General features: G+C 40.9%; 1 protein-coding gene across 1 annotated transcript in view; it reads left to right on the top strand.

Moving 5' to 3' along the window:
* The window catches only part of DSCAM (DS cell adhesion molecule), a 632,639-nt gene that overhangs the window by 371,797 nt on the left and 246,887 nt on the right, over positions 1 to 13,955 (top strand). Inside the window, exon 10 of the mRNA XM_047874074.1 lies at positions 10,139 to 10,258. Coding sequence (XP_047730030.1) covers positions 10,139 to 10,258 — 120 coding nt within the window. The remainder of the gene's footprint in view (positions 1 to 10,138; positions 10,259 to 13,955) is intronic.

The following is a 13,955-nucleotide window of genomic DNA, read 5'->3' as shown; positions in this document are numbered from 1 at the left end:
TGTGAATGCAACAGAATAGAAAAAAGAGCATTAAAATACACTTGATTAGTTACAAAAGATAGGAAAAGAGAGACATAATACAAAGAAGAAATGGAAAATAGATGGAAAACTCAAAGACAACTATATCAATACCTTCATTAGGTATAAATGGACTAAACATACCAATTAAAAAGCAAAGACTGCCAATCTTAATTAAAAAGCAAGATTCAAGTACATATTACCACATTTTAAATATAAAAGACATAGTAATTAAAAGTAAAATGACATTGGGGCGCCTGGGTGGCGCAGTCGGTTAAGCGTCCGACTTCAGCCAGGTCACGATCTCGCGGTCCGGGAGTTCGAGCCCCGCGTCGGGCTCTGGGCTGATGGCTCAGAGCCCGGAGCCTGTTTCCGATTCTGTGTCTCCCTCTCTCTCTGCCCCTCCCCCATTCATGCTCTGTCTCTCTCTGTCCCAAAAATAAATAAACGTTGAAAAAAAAAAAAAAGTAAAATGACATAAAACCAGTCACGAAAAGCTTAATTGGATGTATTAATATTAAATAAAATAAGTCTCAGGGCAATAAATATTACTATAAGCAAATAAGGACATGTTATAATAATAAAATGGTTAATTCATCAAGAAGACATATACAACTGAAATCTGGATGCACCTAATAACAGAAATCCAAGCATATGACTATGAAATAGAACTGAAAGGAGTAACAAACAACTAATGCCAATTGGGAGTTTCAGCACTCCTTTCTTAATACTTAAGAGAGTAAGTAGAAAAAAGAATCAGTAAGAACGGAGAAGATTTAAACTACCTATCAGCCCACATAACCTAATTGATATTTATAGATTATAGCCAACAACTGCATAATGCACATTCGAGAATTCTGATCACCTGAAGAATAAGAATGTAAGTTTTATTGTTTAAAGCCACTAAGTTTGTTGTGATTTATTCCACCAGCTCTAGAAAACTAATGCAAAGGCAAATATCACTATAGCTCCTACAGACATTAATTAAAAGGGTAGTAAAGAAATCTTTTGGACAATTTTATGGCAGTCTATTTGACAATTTAGATCAAATGGCCAATGATTTCAAAGACATAAATTATCAAAATGGGTACAAGATAAAAGTGAAAATTTGACTAGCCCTATAAAGCATTTTCTGTTTTAAAGTCCTTCTGTGTAGCCATCTTTACTATGTTTTTTTTTTCTTAAAATTTTTCAGTCTGGTGAGTTCAGTATTTTCTTGTTTCAGTTGCTTGCAAAAGAAAATAAATATTCTGAGCTGCACCTCTTTGAACCATCAATGGGTGGATACAAGTACATTCTTTTGCACCCATTCCCAAATGACTGCATTTTTTCTGTCTTTCATCTTTCTCTTATTCCATCATTAAACAGCGGTGTCTTTAGCACATACTTGTAATTGCTGGCCCTGGAATAGTCGCTGGGATGATGAACGCTCATTTCTTCCCAGTGAGAGCTCCCATCTAGTGGGAGACAGGTGACAGCCTTACATGGTTGTGTGACAGGCCACAGGGAAACTGTGAAGGAAGAGAGGGAAGTTACCTTATTTAGGTTAGGAGACACATGAGGCAGATACCCAATGGGAGGGAGGGATCCTGGTGGGTTTAGAAAATACAGCATCGAGTTAAAAAGAGACAAAGGAAGGCAATGTGTTCCTGGAAGAAGGTCTGTCACCTGCAGTGGCATGGAAGGCTTGAGACAGCAGGTGCATTTATTTCCCTGGTGTGGTAGAATGGTGTGGCTGGGGAGCCAAATGAGGAAGGATGAGACTCTAGAGCTAACTCTGGCTCACAGTTTGTAGATTCTGTGCCCTAAGGTCTAGAGGCCATGGGAATTGATGAGGGAATCTAAAGCAATAAAATCACACAGTTTATGGCAGGACGTGCCATGCACTGAAATAAAGTGAGACCATGAGCCCAGAAGTCCAGAGGGGAGGCCTTTGTGGTCTATGTGAGAAGGGGTGATGGTTGGAGCCAAGGTGGTGGTAATGGGGATGGCAAAGGCGGGGCTGATTCAGAAGACAATTTGCAGGAATTGATGGTCTACTCTTTGAGAAAAATATGTGAGAAGCCTTGATGACAGACGTTCTCCCCAGAAGTAGCTGGCCAAGGACCATGCTGGGAGTGGGGAGCTGCTCAAGGCGTATAATACCTCAGAGTTCTCCTCTGTTTCCCGTCTGCCCTCAGTACATAATAGTTGGGACAGGGAGGTTTCTCTGTGGATGGTTAATGCCTGCTGTGAGTGACAGCCTCTTGTTTTTGATTGCTAGAAATCAGGCAGCTGCTCAGATTGCAGCTTTTAATTTGAAGGGTCAAGTGGTTGAATTTGGTCGTCACTTCAGCTGGATCATATTCTGAATGAGCTAAATAGACACTGTAGTAAGATGAGGAATCTTATTTATTATTGCCATTTAGAATGGAGGAGCATTCCATATTGCAAAGCGTGGACTTACCACTTAACTTTGGAACACGGCTTGTCGTTTGGTTCATGAAAAAAATATGCAAAGGTATAGTTGGGGAAGCAAACCAACATGAAAAGAGCAAAAACAGCATTAGAGAATGATTATGTGGGTCTTTATTTAAATCTTTAACTGGAGCTAAGTGGTTTTCTCTTGGAGGCTTTAAAGCTTTTGGTCTGAGATGTAGTTTGGGAAAAATAGAATGAGGAGTTTAGAAACCTTGAAACTGCCTTGTCACAGTGAGGGTGGTTTGGAGGACTTCAAGTGACAGACTATTAATTACAAGAGCAAAATGAACTCTAATAAGGGGGAGATCAGTGATACGTTCAAGGGAGGCTTCATGGAAGGAGTGAGCTCCATCAGCCCTGATGTGCATAGGGTTTAGAAAATAAAAATGCAACACTCTGTCTCCCAGTTAGAAAATCAAGGTCCCCCTTTCTGCTTTTTCATTTTCTATGTGACTTTGAAAACATGAGTGAATCTCTCTGATCCTCAATTTACTAACCTATGAAATAGGAACAGGGAGACTTCTTGGAACTGCTGAGAAAAAAATTTTTTTTCAACGTTTATTTATTTTTGGGACAGAGAGAGACAGAGCATGAATAGGGGAGGGGCAGAGAGAGAGGGAGACACAGAATCGGAAACGGGCTCCAGGTTCTGAGCCATCAGCCCAGACCCTGACGCGGGGCTTGAACTCACGGACCGCGAGATCATGACCTGGCTGAAGTCGGACGCTTAACCGACTGCACCACCCAGGCACCCCTGCTGCTGAGAAAATTTAATTAGGTGACAAGGTAACAATTGGTATGACCTTTGCACCTGGCTGAGAGCAGAGCACTCTGATTACTGTCCATGAATGGGGGGCGGGGGTGGGGGTGGGACGGAGGTATATGTTCCAGGCATATGTTCTGAGGTCGGAGAGTGATAGCACCAGCCAAGACGTAGAGGCTGTGCCATAGCCAGAGTTGGCCCGTCTGCTTATTTTCAACAAGTGTGTACTTGACATAGGAAAGGCTGGGGAACTACAAATGTCCTTGAATGGATTGTCTTGAGGGAGAAAGACCGTCTGGTAGCAGTTGATGGGCTGTGCTTTGCAGACAGGAAAGCCAAGGAAAACCCACTGGCCTGCAAGCCTGCCTCCCCAGACCTCTTCCCTGCTTCTCTTCTTTCCGTTTTCTTCCTTTCAGCCCTGTGATGATGTGGACACCTCTTAGCTTTGTGACCTTGGGTAAACTCCTTAACCTCTCTTAATCTCCATTTTTTTATTCATAAAATGGGATACTACCTAGTAATGATTTCCAAGGGCTAAATAAAATAATGTATTTATCATAGTGCTTGGGACATAATGAACACTCAGGGAGTGATGACATCCTTCCACCCTTGTCCCTCTGTATGCCCCCCTTCCTGCTACATGATTTTGGAGCATGATTGAGGGTATACTGCATAGAAGGGCCATGGGGTAATCCAAGCATTAGGCAATTAATTAGAATGAAGGCCTTGGGAATATGGCCAAAAAGGTAAAAGTACAATATAGTTTTGGGATACCACAGCAGCTGGGACAAATTGCGCATGGGAGATGAAGGTAACATCTAAGACATTTCAGCTGAGGTGTGGAATAAATGGGTATGACAGCAGTGGAGTTTGCGAGCCCAATTCCTAGTTATTCCTTCAATCGCAACCTTATGACCTAGAAACATTATAGAACTTAGCACAGTTTTTGACTTGTCAGGTAATTGGGAAGATTTATAGAGGCTTAATTTAAAATAAATTAGCTGTTTTCCTACAGGAAGTTAAAAGGAAAAAGAAAACAAAACAACCCTTAGCTCTTACGTGTGTGCCTCATGGCTTACACTGTCTGTGGACCAATGATCTTCCTAATGTCATGCTCAGTGGGGTGACCTTGGCACTAAAGAAGCCATTTGGAGGGAAAGCACTAGACTTAATGACTGAACACACCTGCCCTTTGGTTCCTAATATTGGCTCTGCATCACTGAGAGGAAAGCTGCAGATGAGATGATTTTCTATCTGCGGCTCCATAGGAGGTCAGTTTTCTCACATTTCTTTGTGTCCTATGATGTAGCTGCTGTTTCTGACTTTTAATGATTAGCTGCCCCATAGAAAACAAACACTACTCAAAAGGCCTCTAGTTAACCTTTTTTGGCAAGGAAAATAAAAGTTACACAGGGCCACTATCTTATTGCTATGTTTAGTGGTCTAACTTTTGTGCCATATTTCTACTATAATTTTATTTCGTCCATTGATTCTTCCAACAAATATTTCTGAAGCCTCTATTCTGAGTGCTGGAGTGCAGCGGTGATCAAAACAGAGATAATCAAGTTCCTGGCCCATAAGACTCACATTCCAGTGGAAGAAAGAGACAACAAACAAACAAACAATGTCAGGTATCTGCATGTACTATGAAATTAAAACTCAGTAGGAGGATTGAGAGTGATGGGGATAGGAAAGGTATGTCAGATAGGATGGACAGGGAAATCCTTTCTCGAGAGATTTTTGAGCAGACTTGATTAAGGTAAGGGAGCAAGTCACAGGGCTCTCTGCAGGAAGTGAGCTCCAGGGAAGAGACCAAGCATGAAGGCCCCAAGTCAGGAGTGAGCTTTGTGTGTTCAAAGAGCTGCAAGAGACCAATGTGCTCAGTGTTACATAAGGGAAGAGGCAAAGGAATGAGGGCGAGGGCCAGACCATCTTTCTGGTTGTGACAGGAAGCCACTGGATTTTAGTGTCTGGTGTCATAAATTAAATCTTACCTAGACTTTGACCGATTACCATCTTGACTAAATGCCATCCAGTAGAGAGTGGCAATATTTATGTACATGTCCCCTCTTCCCCACCACCGCCACCAAATAGCTCCTAGTTTTGCTTTCAGTGAAACTGAATCCTTGTTCCTGGTGACAGCTTAGGGCAGCTTACATCCATTCTTTGGAAATATGTAGCTTCTTGGAGGCCATGAATTTTAAACATAAAAAAACATTGAATCACGCCTAAGATTGAAAAGTACCTGTCCTATTACAAACATATTACTATTCCTCTCTTAAAAACAGCAAAAATAATCCCCCCTCCTTTAACAAAACAGACCAAGCCAAAGAACACTGTATTTTAAACAGCCCTCATTTTAGACAAGGTGACAAGAAGGGATCCCTTGGGGACTTCAGATGTTATCAGACTACATGGCTCCCATGACACGATTTGGGTATTTTGGAACATATGTATCTCAAATTTCTCTTTCTGGAGGGACAGATGTAATGTTTGTGTAGTTATGATTCAGACAAGTGTATGGTACAAATGACCTACCATTGCCTTTTGGGGGTGTGGCATAATTATTTGGTTGAATCCTTCCCTTCCATTTCCTTAATCACCCTCCTCCCCATTGGAAAATCCTTCTATTGGAAAAACCAACCATATTGGCAAACACGCTCACTACAACATACAAAATAAAGTGTTACACAAGTTAAAGGAGAGCAAAATACAATTTTAAGAAAGGAAACCAGCAACTTTTGGGAATTAAAACCTAGACAATACAGAGTACTTAGTCTTTGGGTCCTATAGGAAGTTTTAGCTCAGATTGCAACAGTTCCACCTCTAGTCTGTTTCTCCTTGGCCAAAATCCTCCCTATAGTGCTTTCTGCTGTCTTCCCTCAGGAGAAAATAGGTCCATCCTACTCTCAAGGGCTTTGGGCGTTGGGGTCACTATGATCTGTGTTATGATCTTAGCCATGATACTTTGGAGAAAGCCTATTTCCCTGTTCTGTAAAGCTGGAGTAATATCCATTTGTTTTTCCTTTCAGCAGATATTTTCAGAGTGCTTTCTATGTTCCATTGCTGTGCTCTGTGCTGGGGATACAATGGTCAGTGGGAAAGGAATGGTTCTTATTCTTATATGGTGAAGAGCCTGATGGGGGAGACAGGCAATTAAACCAGCAACACCAAACAATTTTGATAAGGGCTATGGTAGGGCAACAAAGAGTTCTGTGGGGGCATTTAATCTCATTCATAGCACTAGAAAAGGTGTCTCAGACTAAGTGGGCTCTGAACTGAGATGCAAATAATAAGTGAGAGTTTGTTAAACAAAGAAATGCAGAAGCATGTGTGAAGTCCAAGCAGCAAGAACAATCATGCGGACTGGAGAACAGACAGAGTTTTAGAACAGCTGGAGAAAAGCCTGCAAGAGGGGAATGTCAAGAGATGAAGCTGGAAACCAGGGACCCAAGTCATAAAGAACCTTCACAATATTGTATGATTCTGGATTATATCAAAGGACAATTGGAATGCACTGACGATTTTAAGCAGGCAGTCACATCGTCCAGTTAGTGTCTTGGATTCTTCTAGCTACTGTGTGGAGAACAGACTCAAGAGGGGCGGTAGGTGCCAGGTAGACAGACCCCAGTGACGAGGTTACTTCAAAAACCAGATAAGAACCAGTATTGGCCTTTGTCTCTGGGAAAGTTCCTCCAAAAGCAGAGTGTGAGGTACATGATTGGCTGCAAGTCACTAATGATATGTGATTCCAGAGTGAGGGCTGGATGGCAGGAGTAAGATCAGAAAGAAAGGGAAAAAATCAATAAAGGTTGTTTCAATGAGCTTGTTGCCACTTTGGGCAGTGGGGGATCCTTTATACTGGGAATTCTCTGAGGAATCACAGATAACACTGGTTCTTAAAGTGTTGTCTCTGGACCAGCAGACTCAGCATCGCTGGTAGCTTATTAGAAAGGCAATATCTTAGGGGCGCCTGGGTGGCGCAGTCGGTTAAGCGTCCGACTTCAGCCAGGTCACGATCTCGCGGTCCGGGAGTTCGAGCCCCGCGTCAGGCTCTGGGCTGATGGCTCAGAGCCTGGAGCCTGTTTCCGATTCTGTGTCTCCCTCTCTCTCTGCCCCTCCCCCGTTCATGCTCTGTCTCTCTCTGTCCCAAAAATAAATAAACGTTGAAAAAAAAAAAAAGAAAGGCAGTATCTTAGATCCCTCCTCATATCTACTAAGTCAAAACTTTGGAAGATACGGCTCAGCAACTTGTGTTTTAGTCAGCTATTCAGGTGATTCTGATGCCCTATAATGTTTGATCACAGGCATAGAAAGAACATGCCTCAGACTCGTCCCATGGGATTGGAGGATGGATAGGAGAGGCATTTCCCTCCCCCAACTCCTGTCCCTCATTGGTATATGTTTGTCACCCACATTTCTGGGTGGCATCAGGGAGAGTGAGTAAGCATTTGTGACACCAGAGAAGGCCCTGGGAGAGCAGAGACTCATGCTCTTGGTGTGGTACCTTGGCAAGTGCATGGAACTGTCCAGCCCCTGGTGTGCTGAAACCAGATGAATGGAGGATATGATATGTGGCAATTTACCACACACCTTGTGTACCCATGGTGACTAGGATATGCAATAAATATGGAGAGATTTTGAGGCTGTGTGATACATTTTCGAGGAAGAACCATCAGTGCCAGATATAAGGAGATGAAAGATGAAGTTATAAAAGATAATTCTCAGTTTTATAGGCCATTTCCGTCTATAATTACCTTACACTTACAATATGTCAATGGCTGTTTCTCATGTAAACCTCTTTGATCAGTTTTTAAGTAGTGTCCCTTTGGATTAGAACCAAATTGAGGGGAGGGGTCATGGATCAATTATAATTAGACAGGCTTCCAGAGAAAATGCAAGAGAGTAGTTATCCTGTCCATTTGACAAAAGGTTTCCTTCTCTTAGCAGAATTTGAGCCAAATAGAGCATAGACTATAGATGACTGCATATTTACTTTCCACCTGGCCAGAGTGATTTTGGCATTGTGCCTTAAACTTTATAATCTATCCTCAAGATTTATTACTTTTACTAGAAAACTTTGCTCTATATAATCTCCAGCATTTTTCCTAGAAATAGTTTTCTCAGCTTGAGACAGCCATCCCTTATCACCTTATTTTAAATTTATTTACATTTTATTGAATATATTTGTCTCAGAATACCATCTAAATGAAGTAAAATTGCTTGCTAGTTAGGCAATATTGAGGAGACCCATTGGCTGCATACATGATTCAATTTGCAAGTTGGGAATTGTATTTGTTAAGGATATGTTAAAGCTGGACATACCTGCATTTATTAAATTAACAAGCACTCCCAGAGCACTTAATATCTTCCAGACACTGTTCTGAGAACACTTGTAATCTTAATTCCTTTGATCTCCACACCAATCCTATAAAATGAGTACTGTAATTATACCCAATTTAAAGATAAGGAAATTGAAGCCAAGAGACATTTGATAACTTGCACCAAATCATCCAACTGGAAGAAGCAAAGTTGGAGCTCAAACCCTGGTATTTAGTCCTTGGCCCTGTACTCCTAGACATCACTGTTGTCTCTTTCAGAAACACAGCACTGATTACAATCTCCAGCTGCTTCTTGTGTCTTGATATCATTCCCTCCTCCTCGACTGTTTTATGGACAAAATGATCTTCGCTGTGATTCATATCTTTCCAACGTGTTTTGAAGCTTCTAGCAAACATGGACTCTTATTTTTCTCCCAGTCCATTTCATGTTGTGGCTGGAATTACTATTGATCTGTAGCATATAGGCCCATATTTCTGTCTCAAAATAAGAATTTTGGAAATTGCAAGGCAGACAAGACTAGCTTTACCAGGAATTAAGGAAAGGAGATGAAGAACACTCACATTTGCTAAGTCCCGGGCATGTGGTGGACACAGTCTATCTCCTCTCATATAATGGAGTGCCTCATTGAAAGTTCATCCCATAATTAATCATTGATTTTGATGGAAAAGATTCTGAGATTCTAATACCTTCAGATGCTGCCTTTCCTAGAAGTATATGTATCTTCTCTTTAAGAGAAGACTCAAATACTCTTACAATGACAATAACTTAATTCAAAGAATTTGCTTTCTCTTGGCAGGTGTGTTTCAGGACAGAGTGCATGTGTATGATTTGGGTAGGGATGCATTTTTTCCAGCACTTCATAAAACTCACCAAATATGCAGTTATTTAATATGCTTTTTTAATATGTACACGATAAAGTCTTCATGGTACCTCACTTCACTTAGCTTCCATCATCCTCTGTTGGCCCAGAAGAGTGCTTACTGACATCAGGAATAATGGTCTGTGTGTCTTCATCAGATTTTGGGGAAAAGTTCAATACCATGCTGTGTTCTTTATTGCCTTTAGGGGATGCCTATTAATTTTCCCTTCATCTCCTACTAGAATAAGAATAGATACCAAATGCTTTGAGCAGTGCACACCCAAGAGGAATACTTCCTCTTGATAATTGCTCTTTGTTCCTTAAATTGTGGTCCTGATTCTATTTGCCATGGAGTGGATTGCTCAAGATCTTCCATAACCCAAGTAAAAACCAATGTCTTATTCCCTTGGTTTATTCAACTCCCACACATAAGAGGCCACACATAAGAGGCCAGTTTTTCCCAGAGCAAATTAACTTCAGTCTGCAGAATCTCACTGATCTAAATAAGAAAATTTTCCTACACTGAGGTCACTTTCCTGATTTATTCCAGATCACATATACTATTTTTCAGTCTTCCATATAGGTAACCTGTTGTTTTTATTTTAATGTCCATTAAAATTATTGGCATTATTAAAATCATAGCTTTGAAAGTTGTGTTCTTGTCCAAATTAAGGGTGACATTTCTCTCTTTTCAGTTCCTCCGAAATTTGTGGTTCAGCCACGGGACCAGGACGGGATTTATGGCAAGGCTGTCATCCTCAATTGCTCAGCTGAGGGCTATCCTGTACCCACCATAGTGTGGAAATTCTCTAAAGGTATGAAGTTACTTGATTTGCTTGTTACCTGCCGAACATATGTTAGAATCTAAAGAATTAGATGAGCATTTCGAGTCCTTCCAGATGTGTTTCTGGCAAGTAAATATGTTCCCACCTCCACTAAGTCTTTCCTCTCAAAAATAACCCTACTCCACTGAAATGTTTTTATTTGGACCAGGAAAGTATCTGGTCTTGCATAGCATTCCCTGGGAAAGATCACAAATGGGGCAGGTTATTCCAATGGAAGCTTCAGCACCAAGGATAGCTCTGCATTGCCTACAGGAGTTGTGTAACCATAATCCACTTGGAGAGAACTGCATACCCCGACATGTGCAGACACAAGGATGAATTGTCAGTATTGCTCATTGTTTGGAAAGTATTTCCCTGTTGTTTATACATTTGTGGTTAAGTGGCTTTAGAAGGTTAAAAGTAAAAACACATCCATGCCCTATTTTCAGCATCCAGTGTTCTTTGTTTTCACTCCTAATCATGCTTTCTCTGTGCAAAGGCAAAACAGCCTCCCCAGTTATAAGGTAACACTGTCAATGTTGCAGGAATAGAAACTTGTAATGTGCAGACTGATGGGGAACATTCTAGATACCATGAAGATCATTTGTGTCCAACTTATTGTCTTCTCCGGGAAAGCGTTCTTAACTGTGCTTATGAACATATTGGAATTCTCTCTCTTTTTTCATTCACTCACCTTCACTCATTAATGTGTCAAGCAGTTGAATGCCAAATACACACTGGTGGGATAAACAAACAAATAAATCATGGTCTCTTTTCCTAACAGTCTAAGACCTACTATATGTGTTTAATTGTTCTGAGTCTGTTACCTATTTGTTTGCTTTATTATGGTTTGTATTCCACATACTGCTTTTTAAAATAACATGCTGTATTTCTTATTATGGAAATAACAACAATAGAAGAAAGACAAAATGGGTCACTTACCACCTCCTTCCTGATATATTTCCTTCCAGGGAGAAAGAGAAGAGGGAGGGAAGAGGATGCTAGAAACCATTTCATTGCAGGAAGGAATCAATTACATTTTTAAGAATTCCCCGAGCCTGCTCTCCTATAGCCTGCTGCATATATTGTCCATGCCAAAGCACTTTATTCAAAAAGCAAAGCCTGTTGTTCAGAGTAACTGCCCACATGACTTTTTATTTTAGGCCATATTTGAAGCCTCATGTTGCATCATATGGAAACAAACAGCGTGCATTTAACTTAGTTTGCATACATGTTCATATATGATATTATGAACATTTTCCACAACACTTACCTTCTTCAAAATTATTTCTAATGTTTGCCATTGTGCAAGGCTCCCTGTCTCTCCTTGAGATTGTTTTCAGTTTCTCCTATACACTCTGCAGATGAACATCCCTGTATGTGCATGCCATCCAGTGTACATGTGTGTGATTGTTTCCTTAGAAGTAAAGTGGCATTTAAGGCTTTGGGTCTGTATGGCCCAGGGTGCTTGGGAAAATATTGTGGCAATTTGCACACCCACCAGCAACGTGAGGCTGTGTGTATCCCTGTGTCCTCACCAGGTAGAAAGGATCTTTTTATTCTTAATCTTTACAATACGATGGGCGAAATGGCTTTCTGTTTTAATTTGTATATTTGGATTACTAATGATGCTAAACATGTTTATCCTATGTTTACTGCTTCCCTTTGGGGGAATTTCTTATTCGTGTTACTTGCACACTTCCCTCCAAATCTTATTTATTTGTAAGAGTGTTATTCTTAGATGAAATAATGCTTTGTCTGTCATGAATCTGGTAGACATTTTATTCCTTCCCATCACTGATGTGTGAATGAAGTTATAGTAGCCTTTTTTATTTTAAAATTTTATGTGCAATATGAAATCATCAAAGAAACAATGAGAGACTTCAACAAACAAATTTTTATGAATGTGTTTTAAATTCCCCTCAAATAACACCATTCAAAGATAAACAAGGATAAGTGCTCTGAACGTTTTTGGCTAGCCTTTCAGACCTGTCCCCTGGAAAATGCATATATCTGTGGATATACCTGTAATTTTGTGGGCTCTTTAAATTGATCATATGATTCTTCCTCACTTATAATCTTCCTTCTTCAGTTACCAATATACTGTGAATGTCTTTCCCTGTGAATAAACATGGGTATTCACTATGACTTTTTAATATCTGTGTAGAGCTTATATTAATACATCCATAAGTCCATCTAACTATCTCTTACCTTTGTTAGGATTGGGCTCAGTGACTTAAAGCCACAAGGGTTTACTCTTTCTCGTATGAGGAGTCTAGACAGACAGTTTAGGACCAGTTTGTTTTTTCCTCTAGGTCGTCAAATTGCTTACGCCTTTGATCTGCCCCTCTCAACAAGCAGTTAGCGCCACTGAGCTCCGTGGCCACTTCCCCTTTCCCCAGAAGAGGGAGAGCAGAGCTGCCACCCAACCTGAGTCACCTCCCCCCAAGGACCTCTCTGAAATGTCCTTAAATCAATTCCTCTAACAACCCACCACCCAGGTCACCCCAGCTATAGGGGGTCTGCAAGCTGCATTGTAGCTACGTGCTCAGCCACCATGCCCACAGCTTGGGCTATTTACTAAGAGGGGAATATGGAGACTTGGCAACTAGGTGTGTCCAACACAATTGTTGGATAGTGTTTGCTTTTCCCTGGGTTTTCACTGTTACAAAAACATCACAGTGACTCTGTCTCATCAATATTTGTACGTGTTCATTTTTTTTCCAGGGGTAAATTTCTGGAAGTAGAGTCGCTGGCTCAAAGAGTAAGCGATTTCTATAGCTTTCAATATGCCTTGTCCACTCGCCAGAATTTTATTCATGTGCACATCCTTCTGCAGTTTACAATGTTGCCTGGTTTCCTGCAACAAAAATAATATCGTGTGTTAACGCTTATTTTTAAATATCTTCCAATGGAATAGGGGGAGATTGTGTAATATTATTTTAATTATACAAGTGACACAGATGTTTCTTAAGAAAAATTTAGCCTTGCTGATGGAACGCGTTTCTGGTAATCAAATATTCACTGAGAGCTTAAGGGCACCTTCGTTATGTGTGACCAAGGGGGGAAAAAAGTTGCAGACACAACAGACTTGAGCTGTTTCTCTGAGAGCTGCGACAATCTAATCCTGAGGCTGCAGAATTCCAGCGTAAATTGCAGTGGCTTAAGGGCGACAATTGCAGGAATGAAACAATCTTTGTGGGAAAATAACGTTATTAGAGTCTTGACCTTGGGTCCAGATGCATGAAGTCTAAAACATTCAATTCTGTCTCCTGTTGTTTTTTTTTTTTCTTCCCTTTACATGAACAAACGAGGTCTCTGGTCTAAAGAGATTTTTTTTTTTAATTTTTTTTTTTCAACGTTTATTTATTTTTTGGGACAGAGAGAGACAGAGCATGAACGGGGGAGGGGCAGAGAGAGAGGGAGACACAGAATCGGAAACAGGCTCCAGGCTCTGAGCCATCAGCCCAGAGCCTGACGCGGGGCTCGAACTCACAGACCGCAAGATCGTGACCTGGCTGAAGTCGGACGCTTAACCGACTGCGCCACCCAGGCGCCCCTAAAGAGATTTTTTTTTAAATCAGGGCTTAATACCATAGTGGGCCTCACCTGTGTTCCCAGAAATCCAGAACAAAGCATACATATGTCATTTATAGTGGAGGGAATGGGTTTCAGTCACTGTCCTAGG

This window comes from Prionailurus viverrinus, chromosome C2 (genome assembly GCF_022837055.1).
Source record: "Prionailurus viverrinus isolate Anna chromosome C2, UM_Priviv_1.0, whole genome shotgun sequence".
In the NCBI taxonomy this organism is placed as follows: Eukaryota; Metazoa; Chordata; class Mammalia; order Carnivora; family Felidae; genus Prionailurus; species Prionailurus viverrinus.
The sequence above is the reverse complement of the archived record's forward strand: the minus strand, read 5'-3'. Positions and strand labels throughout refer to the sequence as shown.